General features: G+C 38.1%; 1 protein-coding gene across 1 annotated transcript in view; it reads right to left on the bottom strand.

The window, feature by feature from the left end:
• Alas2 (5'-aminolevulinate synthase 2) overlaps nt 1–16,730 on the bottom strand; it is a 21,915-nt gene extending 5,185 nt beyond the window's left edge. Inside the window, exons 1-7 of the mRNA XM_023708417.1 lie at nt 16,706–16,730; nt 11,298–11,490; nt 10,493–10,615; nt 9,281–9,391; nt 6,802–7,024; nt 6,138–6,322; nt 2,736–2,915 (exon numbers count right to left, since the gene is read on the bottom strand). Of these exons, the coding sequence (XP_023564185.1) occupies nt 2,736–2,915; nt 6,138–6,322; nt 6,802–7,024; nt 9,281–9,391; nt 10,493–10,615; nt 11,298–11,463 (988 nt within the window). The 5' untranslated portion in view covers nt 11,464–11,490; nt 16,706–16,730. The remainder of the gene's footprint in view (nt 1–2,735; nt 2,916–6,137; nt 6,323–6,801; nt 7,025–9,280; nt 9,392–10,492; nt 10,616–11,297; nt 11,491–16,705) is intronic.
• Between the last annotated feature and the right edge of the window lie 933 nt (nt 16,731–17,663).

Here is a 17,663-nt window from a genome sequence, read left to right as displayed (position 1 = left end):
GGAGAGAGAGAGAGAGAGAGAGAGAGAGAGAGAGAGAGAGAGAGAGAGAGAGAGAGAAATTTGTCCACAGCCTGAGATCAAGACTTGGCTTTGTGTATGTATTTTACTTCATTTTTATGATGTCCAGTCTCTTGTTTCTGTCCCTTTAGCCTTAGCAAGTTACTGTTGACAGCTCTATCAATGGTTTTATTCTTCTCTGATCCTCCCTGTTTTAATTTTTCTAGATTTCTGTCACTGTCTCCTTTTTGTGTCTATTTCTATCTTTATTTTTATTTCTATTTTTGAATTCTGCTCTTATCTTTCTTACTACTCAGCTCTCCTTTCTCCCTCTCCCTTTTTCTCCCTTTCTCCATCAGTTCCTCTTTTCTTTTCTCATTGTTTGTGGCCTTTTCTGTCCACGTCTCTTCAGACTTTCTTTGTGCTATTGTGTCATTCTGAATTTCTTTGTGCTTCTTCCTTTATCTTTTCTGTTTCTTTCTTACCTCTGTCAATATAGTTCCCTGAGGGACCTCTGCCTCAGACTCAGGTACAGTCTATCAAATGAAAGTGAATTAAAAATAATTGATATACACTTTGAGTCCATATTTTTAAGTGCAATAAACATATGTGAATACTATATGGTTTCTCTGGTATGAGAAAATGAAAGTATAAATAAGGACCAAATGTATTTTAAAATAGGAGAAAATGTTCAAATGGGGAAGGGGAAAAGAGAGGTAGGAGAAAGGAAAAATAATATGTTACCCTCCATTTTCCATACAGATTTACCATTTTACATGTTTTTTCTAGTTGCTATGTTGACAATTGTATATAAGGTATTCAAATGTGAATTTTGTACAGAAGCTTTATGGTCACTCTACATATTACAAGAACCCACATATTTTTCCATTTCCCGTCTCTCTATTCCCCAGAAACTATAGAGATAGAGGGAGTTGGAATACAGAATAAATTTTTACAGGTAGAAAGAGAGGTACCAGACCAAGAATAAAATTTATGAGCATATGGTAGGACAACATAGAGAGCTAATTACAAGATGTAAAGCCCAAAACAAATAAGACAATGTAATATTTCAACAATCCTTTGAATGAGACATAGCCCTAAAATGTACAGTTTGGACAGATTTTGAACTGAAAGAGAAAAAAATTAGCAACCATTTATTTCTTAATATAAATAGTATGGTCCCAACAGAATTTCCACCAAAGAAATAATCAATTTGAGTAGTTTAAGTGTTTGAAATATACAAATGATCAAGATGGCTTTTACTTTATTCCTGATTATATTGTAGAAATATTCAAGTGAACATGACAATAAGTTACTTACATCTATTAACTAATGTAAGTCTCCCAGTGTGTTATTTATTTACTTATTCATTTATTTTGAGTGCTGTGGAGGGATTATAGGCATCCTTCACCATGCCTGGGTTCTTGCATATTACTAATCACCTCCATTTTACAAATAAGGTAATTGAGGCATAAAGAAATTAAGAAATTTTCCAAAGATAAAATGTTATGGTGCAATTTGAACATGGACAGCTTGGTTTCACAGCCTGTGTGCATAATCATTACATGATACTTATACTAACTAAATCAAGGAAACTATGAATCCTCTACTATTTCAGTTATAAAAGTGGCCAAAAAAATGAAATGAGGCCCTCATTTCTTAAATAAACGCATAATGGGATGCCTAATACATGTGACTTTTGCTCAGTAGGGCCATCAATAGAAAGCTTTGGGTATTGTTTCACTTGGAAGAAGAAAAGAGGTAGAAGGGTAAATTAATTTATTTCTACTGAAGCATAATAAATAGAATGACTTTCATCATCTGTAATATTTGCAACTAGATATTTTTCCTTGGGGAAAGTTGAGGCTTAACATGCTAGAGCTACACAAGGTCATACAGAGAGTGTGTATAAAAGACAGGTTGAACCTGGTTCTGTCTGGCTTGAAATCCTGTTTTGATTTCAATGCTTTGTACCAGAGTTTGAAAAGCAAATTCCTTGCAATGGTTTGTGAAACTTTTCATCATAGAAACACTGGCATAATTGGTTTGGACATTATTTCTAATAGAAGGAGTGTCATGTGAAAAAATTGGCGTTATATGTCCTAGAGTGAAAATACACAAACAGATTTTTAAATTGGTTTTTAGTTTCTTTTCTTTTCCTTTCCTTTCTTCCTTCCTTCTTTCCTTCCTTCCTTTTTTTTTGTATTTAGTACAGAGTCTACAGGGTCGACAGGGTCTCACTACACAGATCGGACTTGTGATTCTCCTGTTTTCAGCTTCCCAAGCACTGGGATTACAGGCATACACCACCCTGCCTAGTCCCATGGCAGTTTCAGTGCGCCCCAGGGGTGGGACTGGCACACAGGCTGGGGATTGAACCTCTGACCCCTTTGTCTGCCTAAGCAGGTGCTTTAATCCACTAAGCTATCAGGCCAGCCCTGGTTTTTAGTTTGTTTACCTTTAAGATAAGTAAAATAATTGTCATTATCTTTTGGCATTTACTAGTTGTATGACTCTACATAAGTTATTCTATTTTTTTACTTTTCATCTTCTTCATGTAAAAATATAAAAGAGTACTAGTATCTACCTCATAGAACTCTGATACTCATATAAATGAATACTTGTAAAATACTAATAATTCAGTTTGTCATGTAATAATCACTTTAAAAATGTTAGTTTTTAGCATCATGGCTTTTGTGAGACAATGCTACTAAACATATATTCACATATATACATACCATCCATAGAGTGAACAGTCTCAAAGGCCACAATTTTGGGTATCATAGGGTTGGACTTCTCTAGAAGTTTCTTCAGGTGGTCAGGGTCATTGTGCCTGAAGACAAACTTGGCTGCCCCACTGTTGCGAATACCTTGGATCATGGAAGCATGGTTGCCTGCATCTGAGTAAATTTCACACCCTGAGGAACCAGATGTATAATTCTTAATTTTCTCAGTACTCCCATTTCACACTTAAGATCGGACCTGGCAGGGGAGGAGAGTCAATCTGAACTTCCCTTTCCTGAAATTATGACCTTACATTCCTATTTTAGCCATTTCTTTTTCTTTTTATTTCTTTTTTTTTTCCTCTGTATTTAGGACAAGGTCTACAGAGTCTACAGGGTCTCACTACGTAGATTGGACTCATAGTGATTCTCCTGTTTTCAGCCTCCCAAGCACTGGGATTATAGGCTCACGCCACCACACCCAGTCTCCATTGCTGTCTCAGCGTGCCCTGAGGGGCTGGACTTGCACGGCACACTGGGGATAGAACCCCTGCCACTGTGCTCTACCTAATCAGGCGCTTTAGTCTGCTGAGCTATCAGGCCCTATTTTAGCCATTTATAACTCTGGTTTGGCCTCTGTCTTATGGTAAAGAAAAATTTAATTTCCCTGGAAGCTTGAAGCGTCCCTTGAAGATAGGCCTACTTTCATTCTCCACAACACATACAATCAAGACTTGGGGAGGATTTTTTTCTTTTTTTCCCTCTCAGAGAATGCTTGTAGATTTAGGCTGATGCTGGTATCTTCCTTGTCTACAGGAAATCCCAGTCTTCCAAGTAGCATCTATCTGTTTATAGGTGTAGAAATGAAAATCCTATCAGGCTTTCATTGTTGGAATCATATCCTCTGAAAAGTTAAAGCAAGAAAGGCAGTCAATCACCTTGGAAACCTGTACCTTTTCATGGAATAAAGAGGAAGAACTTTATGTAAAACTTGAGGAATGCAGGATTTTTTTTAAATTGTGCAATTTTGCAAGGGCAGGTGGGGGTTGGAAGTTCATGGAGAGTTGATTCTTGAACTACCTGAATTGTAGACATCAAGGAACTGTGGCCCCTCATAAGAGTAAAGGATAACTTCTACTTCAGAAAATGAGTCAGATTTCTTAGAGAACATAGTTTGAATGACTGGGAGTTTAGTTTTGTTATTGTTATTGTTTTTTATTTTGTTTGCAATATGGGAGATGGAACCCAGGGCTTTTCACCTTGGACTGACAGTTTCTTGAGAACATAAGCAGAATCCATTTATCTCTCTATACCTTGTGACCAGTACACAGTAAATGCTAAGTAAATATTTCTTTAATGAATGGATGCATAAATAAATGACTAATTCATAAGTGAAAGAATGGATAAATGATTAAATTACCACATAAAGAGTAAGAGTAGATATGCCCAAAGATAAGACTGAAGAGACAGTAGAAACTAGATTATACTGAGATCTGTAAAAACCATTATAGTCATTAGATCTACTGTTAAGGATAACAGGAATCCATTAAAGAGTTTTGACCAAGGGAACAACAAAGATAGGCTTGTAGTTTTTAAAACATTGTTCTGATTACTCCGAAGAATAGACTATAAAAGGTAAAAAATGGAATGTTTAATATGTTGGCCTTGACCAGAGTGGTGGCAATAGAGAAGGAAAAAAGTTAAATTCTAATGGTTGAAGAGGAAAGGATTGACTGAATATATCAAAGATGTTGAGTTTTTTGAGGGATTATGAGTGACTTCAGAGAAGTTTCCCACAAATAATGGTAATGTTTAGTGTGTTGAAGAATCAACAAAAGGTGAGGTATTAGTAAATGTGGAGACTTTTCTCAAGCAGGTTTCTTGTTATAAAAAGAGAGGAAGAACAGTAGCTAGAGAGTGATAGGGAGTTGAAGTAAGGTTTGTTTTAATTGCAGAGATTTTAATATAATTAAAGATACACGCAAGAGGAAGAGAGTTGGCAAATAGTTTCCTGAGGAGGTAATGATACACAGAAAATCAGTGCAGTGTCAACAAGAAAAATGACACTACACTGTGACAGGAGAGAAAGAGTGAAGAAAGAACAGGTAGGGATATTTGTAAGTTTCTGTGTACTTTGTGGCTAAGAGTTGAGGATATTACTACTATCTTCTATTTTCAGTGGGGTAGAAGGTGAGGACCTTTGATGAAGAGGGAAAGGAAAGAAGGTTAGGGATTGCAAGTGGAGCAAAACTGCTCCAGAGACTTGAAAAACTGATGAGGGAAACAGAATTCTTTGATAGCATAAAGTATCAAGGGAGGGGATGAAGTATATGACTTTTAGCTGCTTCTATCTAAACAATTATATGAGCTCAGGATTGATGTATGGGATGGTAAGAGTTGTTTCCATTCTGGGTTGAGGATATGATGGAGGGATGAATGGATGAAAAGGCATACAAAAATATGATATTGACTGGAGAGTGGGGAGAGTGGGAACATAGAATCCAGTGTACGCTTAAAGGGATTGGCTCCAGGTAGAATGAGAAATGTATCTTTCATTGTAAAAGGAAAGAATATGGAAAGGTAGATGAACAACCGGATACATTTATAAGTTTAATGTCAATAAATAAGGAGATCCTGTCTCTAGGCTTTTGTGTTATTTGTGAAGTAAGATGTGGAGTTACTTAGCAAGAGTGAATGAGGAGGTAGTCAAAGGTTTTAGAGAGGAAAGATGATTTATAACATCTTCTGGAGACACAAAAGAACTACTGATGTGTTAAATGCCCAGTTGAGTTGGAAGGTAATACATTTATGAATTTTTGCTCTTCTGTGAGGTTGGGTGATGTTCTTCAGTACTGTTTCTCAGCATTGGTGCAAAAGAAGAAAGCACAGAGGGATATAATCATACATTGTTCTGAGTTTTAGATATGCAAGGTAAGTACAAATGAAGAAATGAGGAGCAAGTGAACTTAGACTAGCGGGAATAAGCAATGGTGAAAGTGAGACTAGGGGGCCCAGCCCTAGCTCAGTTCTTTAAGTGGCTGCTTCCACAATACTGGCAGCCTCAGTTTGCTGTAGTTCGATCCCCACAACACTCCAGCCATGCCAAAGTGCCCTGAAGGCATTCAAGGAGCAAAAAAAAAAATTCCTTATGGGCTGGAGAGATGGCTCAGTGGTCTGGAGCACCTACTTGAAACAAGCTTGGCAGAGCATAGGGACCTCGGTTCGATCCTCCAGCACCACATGCCAGCCAGCCCCGCCCCCTGGTGGGCTGAGCTGGCCACACACACACACACACACACACACACACACACACACACACACAATAAATAAATGTAATAAATAAAAAGAAAAGAAAGTGAGACTAGATCTTGTATTGCAGGAAGCCATCTTTGAACAAAGCTCAGGCCTCAAGCTTACCTGGCAGGATCTTGGCTAAGGTGAAGAGTGTAGAGTCATTGGCCACAAAACAGGAAGAAAAGAGCAGGGCTGAATCCTTCTTGTGCAGTTCAGCTAGCTCCTGCTCAAGCTCCACATGAAACTTACTGGTACCTGAGATATTTCGAGTACCACCAGCTCCAGCTCCATGACGCTGTAGAATCTCCCTGAACAAGAGAAAATAGTAAGGATACAAACAGAGTAACTGAGTAGATTGCCCTTCCTTGATTGGGATTAATGTTGACTTAGTGATTTTATATGAACTGTGTCTCTTGTGATCAAGTAGAGAGTACAATGAGGAAGATAGGAAGACCTGACATGTTTTTCTAGAACTAGAGGGATTCAGGGATGGAGATAAGAACCTACACTGAGCTTGAGCTATTTGAAAAACCTAAAGGATGTCACATACAATCTCTGACAATATTCATTCTGCAATTATATTAGGAGACTATAGAGAATGGGCTTTGCTTGGTCTCTAATCTTTTTCCTTGTGTTGACTGACTTAGTTAATATGTGAAGAGTACATGTGCTGGAAGACCTTGGACAAAAGAGGTTGTGGTATAACCCAGGTTTCCACTGTCAGATCTGCTTTTATATCTTTTCTAGATTTGTTCACATAGTTTATGGTACAGACTATACTACTCACTGTACGGCCTGCAAGACTCGAGAGTGCCGGCTCATGCCCAGGTAGTCATTACTACACCAGACAGACACATCTTTTGGGGCCACAGAAGCCTCAGGGAAGTGTTGGGCAAAAGGATATGCATCAGCCCAGCGGTTCACAGTCTTGAACACACGGTAAGTATGGTCCTGTTTCTTCTCCATGATCTTGTTCCTGAAAAACTGGTCATAATCAAAAGCATGGCTTCCTGAAGAAGTAGAGATAGGGATAAAAAGAATTCATTTCAAATTCTCCTTTCCAGTCTACATTTTATCTATGTTGTTAATGTTGATTTTCCAATATTTTTCCCATAAACTCATTTATTTGCTTAGTCACTGACTTATTGGATCAAATTAATTCTCCATTATTTCGTTCAACCGTTCATTTTCTTATTTGAATATTCACTTAGTAACTCATTCACACATTCACTCAAGCTTCCTACTTTTGTCATAGCCAAATTCCCCTTCTCAGGGTTAGTGTGGAAACATCTCTACTGGAATTATAAATTTAAAATTCAGTGGAAGAATTACCAATATATCTAGTGTTTAGTTATGTCTCTGTCACTTGCTAGTTATGTGACCTCAAACCAGTCATAAATACTGTTTTATGTCCTCAACGATAGAATAGGGCCAATAATACCTTCATTGTAGAATTGTGAGCATCTGAATACAAATAGCATGTGCACATCCAAATTAACAGTTGATACATATTAATGGAAGTATTATTACTGTGATAATGATAGTAATAAAAATTATCAGTTTTATAGTTATATTACCATAGCCAACATTTAATGAATATTTAATACACATAAGGCCATCTTCGATGAACTTTAAGAATGTTATTTCATTTATTACTCACAAGAAACCTATGTGAAAAGTTTTGTTAGTATCTCTATTTTACAGATGAGGGAACTGAAGCATAAAGAGGTTAGTTACCCTGATCAAGGTCATAGAGTAAATTTCTAGCAAGTAACTCATTAGGTAAAAAAAAAAAAAACTGGTAAAGATCATACTATTCACATTCTTTTGGTATATTTGTATATATGAAAAATCAATACACTAAATTGGAGGAATGCATGAAGTAGAAAATAACCTAAATCAGCCATGCCAGCCCCGCCCCTGGGGTGCACTGAGATGGCAATTGAGACTGGGAGTGGTGGTGTACATGTGTGATCACAGCTCTTGGGAGGCTGAAACAGACATCACTACGAGTCTAATCTGTATGGTGAGACCCTGTAGACTCTGTACTAAATACTAAAAAAAGAAAATAACCTAAATCATGTATGGTTGATTAACTGAGTGATGTTGCATCAACACCACAAGACACAATTCAACTATTAATAACTGCCGCACAGCTCTATCTTTTTAATATGGAATAATGCCCAGGTCACACCGTTAAGTGGGCAAAGCAGCATAAATGAACACCAGGTAAAATAAGGTCATTGTTTTGAAAAAAGTATGTATATAGTGAGAAAAGCAGAAAGGAATTGTGCGTGTGTGTGTGTGTGTGTGTGTTTAGCCATAGTGTATGTGAGTATGTGTGTGGTTAGCCATAGTGTGTGTGTGTTTGTGTTTAGCCATAGAAAGATATCTGGCAGAAAATATAATAAAAAAAGAAAATATAATAAAAAATTATGGTGGATGGTAGACTTTGAGTAACATAAATTTTCCTGTTTATATTCTCATAAATCCAATGAATTTTTTTTTATGTATTTAGTGCAGGGTCTACAGGGTCTCACTACACAGATTGTGCTTACAGCGATCCTTCTGTTTTCAGCCTCCCAAGCCCTGGGATTACAGGCATGTACCACCACACCTAGTCTGCCCAGTCTCAATTGCCCACCCTGGAGGTGGGGCCAGCAGGGCTTTTGGTGCCAAGGATTGAACCCTGGCCCCTGCTTTCTGCCTAGGCAGGTGCTTTAGTCTGCTGAGCTGTTTGGCTGGCCAGCCCTCTGTTGAAAATACTTACAAATGAATGATGTTCTTTCTATGTTAGAAAAATTAAATATGATTATGAAAAATGAATACCAATACATTCAAGAGACTCTGGGAAAGATGAGAGTTTTTGAGGGAAAGAAGAAAAAGAAATAATGGGAGTAAGCCTAAAATATTTAATGAGGCCTCATGATAACATGCTAAAAATACAGCACTTCAGTAGACATAATTTTATTTTTTTCTCATAGTATCCTTGATTTTTTTTTTTTGGTACCAAAAATCAAACTCATCATCTTGGGCTTGCCAGACAGGCACTGTGCCACTAAGTTATATCTCCAGCCCATGATATCCTGTTAAAGATATTAAAATTTCACCGAAGGTAAATAACTTACTTGCCAAAGTAAATAGATACAGAAAGTTCCAGCACTAAAACTTAAACTCAGAACCTCTTTGGTTTCAAAGTTCTCTCATTTCTTTTCCTCTACTCTCTCAGACAGCCTTTATTTTTACCTCAGCCATGTCATACTTACCAACAATATTGTTCTGAATCAGATGTGGGAGCATCCCCATAGTCTGTTCTGTATCCTGAGGACCAGTGAATGGCTTCTTTAGGCTACTTGAGTCCAAGGAGTTTGGCAAACCTGAGAGGATTTATTGGATTCATTGGCATGAAAGAGAGCATATGTTGTCTTCTTTAGATTCAATGCAACACATAGAAATAAGTTTATAAAGTGTAGAAGCCTTCTGCAGAAGATAAACAAATCTTCTGAAAATTGAGCTCCTACTAATCTCCTTGTGTGACAATTCCTATAATATATAACCCTTCTATAAAGTGAATCATAATACTCCTCACTAGGGTTTTCTCTTGGGTGAGGTACTGAGTCTTGTACTTCGGAGATAGATGCACATTATTGTACTTTTCTTTAACATTATTAAATTTCAAGTTTGAATTTTTGTCCCTGTGATATCCCAAAAGAATCTATGAAAGATGTCAACCTTAAGGACATCTCTGTTATTATTATTGCTAGTCTATACCAGTTGAATTGACTGCAAAAATCGAATTGACTTGGGACCCCACTGCCTTCCGAAGGACAAAACCTGTTTGGTCTTTTTTGTTAATTAATTTTATTGAGAAAGAAATAGCAATGAGACAGTTTCAAAACAGGTTAGTAGGACAGTTATAATAATTGGTCAAGGGGCCGGGGAGATGACTCAGTGGAATAAGCGCTTTCCTGGCAAGCATAAGGGCCTGAGTTCAGTCCCCAGTTCCGAAAAAAAAAAATTTGGCCATATCCTGTTGAGAATAAAATTTTATTTGCATTTGTTTTAATGAAACAACTAATACAAGATTTTTTTCAGTGAAGTATGTTATATAAAAAAAATGATGTAATTACTTTGAACCATTTTCTTTCATGTAAATCCAGGTTCGCATGATGTGATCTTGTTTAAATGTGGGAGATTTGGCCTGTTGGAATTTTTTTTAGCTACCTGGGAGAGAGAAAGAAGAATTCTAGAAGGTTTATCTTAATTACATTCAGACTAAAAGTTAGGAGAGCCTGTGCATATGCTTGTGTGTTGTACCAAATGTGCATCATTGCACAAAGGTATTATTATAGCATTCATAAAAAATGATTTAGACTTCTCATCAGGGGATGTATACTAGCTGATTCTGGCCTAGTTCAAGGATATGATGAACTGGTTTTAAGCAATAAAATTTGGATAAAGTTGAACTCAACTCTAACCTGTCTTAAAATTCCTCACATCCTCCTGGACTTCTGGGGCTGCTTTCTGCACAATGTTGCTCTTTCCATCCTGCAGTTCTGACAGCATAAATGGACAGTGGCCCTTGGCCCAAGATGGAGAATCTATGAAAAATAAAAGTAATTGAGGGTATATTCCTAGCCATAAGTTCAGTTCAACAATGATTGTTGAGACCTACTGTATCACAGTCTTCTCTCAGACTATTGTAGAGACACAGAGCTGGATAAAACTGGTCTCTATGATGAGAAAGTCTTTAAACTGAGAGAAAAGTCACATTGATGACACATTGCAAAGTTCTAGGATAGTAGGAAAGACAAGGCTTATAGAAATCTAGAAGATTTAGGGAAAAAAAGATTTATGGGATTGTGATCCCAGAATAGGCATTGAACAGGTTAGAAGTCTGGGCAGGCTTTGCAGAGATGAGCCCTAAGCTCAGTATTGAATAAGAAGTACAAGATAACCTCATATTTTGCGTGGTATAGAGTAATATATCAGGAGTACTAAAAACACAGACTCTTGTGGCAATAAGTTTGAATTAGGATATTTTAAGTAGTTTCAGTATGACTGGAGTATAGAGTAGGAAAAGCATGGGAGTAGGAAGAACATGGGAGTAGGACTTTATAGAAAGCATGGAAGACAGGTTTTTGGTATATTTTTAGGACAGTTCATTCTGCCTTGATATTTTTCACATGAACTCTTCTAAATATTAAATGATAGCCAGTATTACTTAGGACATTGTATTTATGACCCACATATTCTCCCCTTGTGCCAGCAACCTCTTCTTACCCTCTCCAGCCTTAGTTGCTTTAAAGTGGATCTGAGAACAGGTTGGACCTCGGGTGGCTAGGATGGGACAGCGTCCAATACCAAACAGGAACTGATGAGCCTTAATCACTTTGCCCAGGAGGCTAGTGGGGGTCCGAGTAAGTACTGGGCAGTACTGTAGCAACATGCCTGCTACCAGGTTGAGCCCGAACTCCTGTAGAAAATGGGAAAGAAATCAGGTTTCAGCATTAGGACCTGGCCAAAAGCCAAGAATCATTTTTATGTTGGCTCTTTTGGCTTTACCTTTCCACCCAAAGCTTACTGCCTTCTTCAGAGATGTCCTTATTGTCCTTCCAGGGAAAGAACATTTAACGTTAAACAGCACCAATAAGACATCAGAGAAGAAGAAATAGGAAACTGGCCTCTAGATAAAGGGATGAAAAAAAGAATTGTACTGGAGGTGGGAAATCTGGATTCTGATCCGGATTCTGCCACTGAACACTGTGATTTTGAGGATCATTGAAGTATGTTTATGTGTTGTACTGTGAAAGTTGACAGCCAGCCAACTTTTTGATCAATACATATGGACAAAAATGTTTCTGAGAGTATTGGGCTCAGCCAATTAAAGATTCATCCTTTTAATACAAAGAGATGCAATTAACCAGACAGGCTAAAGATTGATTCAGCATGTTTCTTGAGCATACTCTGTTAAAGAAGGATCTTGAGGCCAGAGTTGTTAGTTTGAAAAGATCCAGAACAGAAGAAGGAAGGGCAGGCCCTAAGCCTCCAGACTGTGCAGCACCAGTATAGTGTTTCACTATCTTTGGATTTTCTTTGGACTTTTAGATAAGCACAAAGGAGAAGATGAAAGCAAGATGCAAAAGGGTTGGAAGATAAGGCATAGTACATGTTCTATGCATCTGTGAAAGAGGAATAAGACTGAAGAAAAGGGAAGGGGGGCCAGATAGAAAATCAGAAAAAGAGAAACCAAACAACATATATCACTTCACAAATAATTTTTAATTTGGAAATAATTTAATGAGTGAAGGGGTTGGGGAGATGGCTCAGTGGAATAAGTGCTTCCCTGGCAAGTGCAACGGCCTGAGTTCAATCCCTGGTTCCACACACACACACAAAAAGAGTGAATGGGATCTGAAATGGAGGAAAGAAAAAGGAAGTAGGGAAGAGTCAGACAAAACAAAAGATATAAGAGAAAGCAGAGAGACAATAAAGATGTAGTAGAGTTAGAAGAACAAAAGCTATGGGAAAGAAAGAGATCAAAACCAGAAGGAAGGAAGACAGAGTAAAGTAGAGCTAACAGTCATGGGAAGAAAACTACTTGTGAAAGACAGGACAAGAGAATGAGAGGAGCAATAGATGACTGGAAAAGAAAATAAGGTGAGATGGGGTTGGGGGGAGGAGAGGAGGAAAAAAATGGAGGCAGGGAGGGAGGGAGAGAGAGAGAAATATGAACGCAGAGCTTGAGACAGAGACAGAGAGACAGAAGGGAACATGACAGTTCTGTGAACCTAGAGAAAAATACAAAGACTCAGAAAACTGAAAGCAGAAGAGTAGAGAATCCAGTAGGAGCAGAGAGTAGGTCAGACACAAAGGTAAAGGGGAGATACTAGGGAAAGTTAGGAAATAAAGAAGTAAGAACAGGTACCTCATGAGGGAAATGAGGAAAAACTGCCTAGCATAGAGAAATCAGTAGAGAAAATTTTTTAAAAAGAGACAGAGAGGTGGTTAAAACGGGAAAAGAAGGAAGACTGAAAGATGGTAAGAGAAAAACAGCTAGTGATGTCAAGAGAGAGAAAGAGGTTGAAAGCAAAAGAACAAATTGTAGATCGAGTCAAAGGGTATGGCAAGATAAGAGCAGTGCAGTGGGTTAGCGATGGGGCAAAATAAGAATAAGGCAGCTCTGGCACTGCCAAGAAAAGTATTGAATAAAACTGAACAGTATGCTCAGTGTAGAAAGCTTGTTTTAAGGGAGAAGTGAGCAAGGGAACCTCATGACCCTGTCATCATATAATAACCTCCTTGAACTCCCTCTTTTCTAATTTCATGGAGCAAACAACCTCCTCTAATTTCACAAAGTTATCTGTTCCACTTATGCCAACTTAAAGTTTCGTCCTTCACTGTGGCAGGCTGTCACAGCAGCCTAGGTTAATATGTGGGGCCAAGGCATGTGAGCCCTGAAACTAGGAAATTCAGAATTTTTCAAAGCATTAAATGAAATAACTCATGTTAAAATTTTAAGCTACTTGCCTGGCACATAGTGGATTTTAAAAATAAATGTTAGCTTTTGTTAACTGAGTACAAGCTTCCAAATTCCTTTATTGGATATTCTTGGGTAAGCCACTTCTTCCTTTTTAGGATTTGGCTTTCATCAGCTGTCAAATATGAAATAGTTATGGTTGTTCACATTGTAGGTCATGAATTGGATCCAGTTACCTACCTCATAGCTGGAGATAAGAGTTTCCTTTGCCTTGCCTGCCCATGAAGGCTAAAGCACTCAGGGATGAGCCTGCAGACCACAGATAAAGCTCCCAGAGTTTATCACCCTGGGGGTGTGATCACTCCTCAAGCCTAGCCCAGGTCATAAGTCAGAAACAGAGCACCTTCCTGAATCAAATCCAACCATCTGGCTGGAGTCAGCTATTGAACATGTAGCTATTGGTAAAGAACAAAGATGTATGGCTCAGAGAGAGGCAGATGGGGCAGTTGGCCAAATTCCTGAAAACACCTTCCCCCTATATCCACCCTAACAACAATAATGATATTGAAGTATATAACAAGAAGGAAAGTCTCTAATGTGGGAAGCAAAGTCCACTTGTGCCTTGGAATGATGGTGGATACAGGCCTACTCTCCATGGAAGTCAATACATTTATCCTCTCTAAGGGGCTTTGTGCCATTATGTGCTCAGCCTCCTGAGGGGGTAAACAACAGCAACAACAAAACTACTATTCAAGATTTTTTCAAGTTCCAATCCCACGTTTTCTTGTGACACTCCTTTCCTGGAATTTCCTTTGTCTGGCTATAATTAATGACCCATAACTTTGAAGTTTAGGCAGCTTGGGTACTGTATCCATTTCATATCATGAGATAGGAATGAACAAAATTGATCAAGGAAATATTTCGGGTAATTTAGTCGATTGAGAGCACAGTATTTGGAGCAAGATCACTTGTTTTCGAATCTTGGTTCTACCACTCACTATCTCTGCGATCTTAAGAGAATCATTTTCATTCATCCTTTATGTCTTATACCTATAAAATATAGTTACTAAGAAGGATGTCTACTTTACAGGGGTGGTATGATTTTTCAGAAAGGCAATTTGCATATGTGTTTGGAAGTATACTTAAGCGTGAGTAAATACCAAAAAAGTATTTTTCTACATAGGGAAAATGAAACTAGTCAAACAAATTTGCATCACAAATATGTCAAACTAAATCTGGAGCTAGAGCGCTGATTTTTGTGCAGAACCTGTTATAAGTTACCAAGTGAAATTGGGCTCTGTACATAACCTCTCTGGGTCCCAGATTCTCATTAGCCATTAGTATAGACAATTTCATAGCCCCAGTGTGGTTCTGGTAGTCAAACACTTAGGGTCCTTTACTTTTCAAACTCCTTTGCAAATGTTTTATAAGCACCAATTTACTTAATGCTTATGAAAAGCCTATTGTAAAAAATCTAAGCCTCCCCCCAAATTAAGTAACTTGTTCAGATCACAAAGCTAGTGAGAAGCTCAGATTTCAATTAAGCAACCTGACTCAAAACTACTAATTTAATTATTATGACCCAAGTTCAAATATTACATATTGTATCAGCAGAGACCTGACTCTAGATATTCATATCCTTTGCTGAACCAGCATAGGCATCTTTCTGGGATATTCAATTTTTGTGGCTAATTCCTGTACAAAAATAACAGATCTCTAATTGAAGTAGAATTTCAGATACTATTGAATATTCATTCATTCCACCATTTAACAATTTATACAACCCCTGTGTCAAAATACTTGCTAGTGATCTTTTTCAAACAATGAGTTCAACCAGAGACAAATGGAGTTTCAGGCCAAGTGAAAAATCATTACTCAAATGTTCTTCCCTGCATCTTTAAAATTTTCTTGGGGCTGGGGAGATGGCTCAGTAGAATAAGTGCTTCTCTGGCAAGCGCAAGGGCTTGAGTTCAATCCCCGGTTCCACAAAAAAAAAAAAAAAAAACCCAAGAAAACAAATAAAATAAAATTTTGTTTCATGTTAGCATGCAATTGGTAGTCCCAGAGGTCAGAAGAGCTAATCACAACTTCATCCCAGTAACAAACCAGAAAACTCTCATTATAGCATTCCTTGCCTTCTTCTCTGCCACTTGTTACTTGATTTGCAAAGATCAGTTAGTCTAGAAAGGGACTGGATAATTCTTTAATTCTTTTCAGGAGCTGGAAGCATCAGGCCTTACCTCCCTTTCTAGTACTCTCTCTCTTCCAATTCTTTTTTTTTCTTTTTTGGTGGAACCAGGGATTGAACTCAGGCCCTTGCACTTGCCAGGGAAGCACTTATTCTGCTGAGCCATCTCCCTGGCCCTCTTTTCCCATTTTTAATGAGTCATACGTAACTGTATATTCCTACAATCAGTCAAAATTCCTTAACAGAAATAGAACACAAAGTCAAAACTAGCAAATGTTGTGGACATTATTGTTCCAGCCTCCCTCCACCTTTTTTTTTTTTTACGAGAATGAATGCTTTGCCTAGGGTCTCACAGTGAACTAGAGTGAGAATATAAATCTACTCTTTCTGCATAGTCACACAATTCTCTTGTACCATACCACCTCATTTACCTGTAAATTCCTGCAAATCTCTGTTTAAGCAATTCTTCATTTCCATTCTTATTTCAGCCCCTCGGTTTTCCCTCCCGAGTTCTGTCCCCTAGGTTCTAACCAATTAAGTTCACCCTTTTGGCCAAGCAGAGAGGAGTCAAAGGCAGCAAGGAATGGATAATTGCAAGAAGAAATATTATGACAACATTACTGACAGAAAACATTGAAACACGGGAAGAGATAGAAACAGAAATAGACTGAGAGAGACAATTGAGGGAAAAGACAGAAAGGGGAAAGAAACTTAAGGAAAAAAGATACAGAGAAAACTCAGTGTATGGGAAAGCATGAGAAAACAACAGTGTTGGAGAGTGAAGTAAGTGATCTTTAAAACTAGAAAAGGAGAAGAAAGAAAGGAAAAACAAACAAAGGAAAGTTGGAAACGGGAAACCAGGAACAGACATGGGGTGGGGGGGCAAAAAAAATAAAATGATAGCATTTCTAAGCAACCGGCAAAGGGGAAATCACATGTAGTTAAGCCAGAAAATAGGTATGCATGGATCTGAGATGGGCAGACAGACAAGAGAGAAGGACCTGGGCTCAGAGCAATTCTTACCTGTTGCCCTGCACTGAGGACGAACCAAAAGACGGATAGGTTCTGTGGGTTAGGACCTGGCATTTATCCCTTCCCCCTGACTTAGCTCCACCTACCCTGCCTTTGGCTGGCCTGGCCCTGCATTGGCCCCCAAGGTATCTCAGGCCTCTGCTAGAAGCTAGAGATAAAACTCAAAGTAGCTCCTTCTGGACTTTCCCCTCCTCCAGCTCTGACTCTTCACTTTCTATTTTCTTTCACTTCTCTCTCTAAAGCAGTACAATGAGATCATTTGAACTTTGGGATCAAGACCATCCTTATAGAGCTAGGGTGCCTGTGTCTTCAATTGTAAAAGGAGGGCAAAAACCAAATCAAACAAACAAATGAACCAAAAACCCCAAGTGATCATAGCGCAAGTGGGAATGGTTCTGAAGTTCAATGTAGAATATATGGTTGTGCTTATGAGCACTAACAGTTTCCACAAAGTATGTCTCAGGAAGTTGTAATGATTCAATAATATCATGTATGGAAAACACCACAGTGCTTAGTGTAAAGAAATAAGAGCTAATGATTATTGAGTGCTTACTATTAAGTACTTTACATGGATTAATTTAGTCTCATAAGAACCTTAAGTGATAGGATCACTTTATTAAGAAAGTAGTGCTTGGAGAGGTGCAACAACTTACTGATAATTATCGAAGTAGAAAGTACATAGCCCAAATATGACCCTAGGTAATCTGGTAGTGGGACCCACATTCTCTGTTCCCTCTCAGGATATACAGTTAAAAATTTGTTTTCTGTCTTCTTTTTTCTATTACCTTCTCCTTGTCCCTTTAAAAAATTTCTTCTTCTTTTCCACTTCTCTTTTCATCTCTACCCTTCTCAATCCTAGGGCAGCAGGATTATAACAAGGCAATTTCATCTCTGGATGGGGTTAAAAGCATTAATATTATGTCTACATAAATGAAATAATAATCTATGT

This window comes from Octodon degus, unplaced genomic scaffold, assembly GCF_000260255.1.
Source record: "Octodon degus isolate 3935 unplaced genomic scaffold, OctDeg1.0 scaffold00360, whole genome shotgun sequence".
NCBI lineage: Eukaryota > Metazoa > Chordata > Mammalia > Rodentia > Octodontidae > Octodon > Octodon degus.
This window is presented reverse-complemented; position numbering and strand designations above follow the sequence as displayed.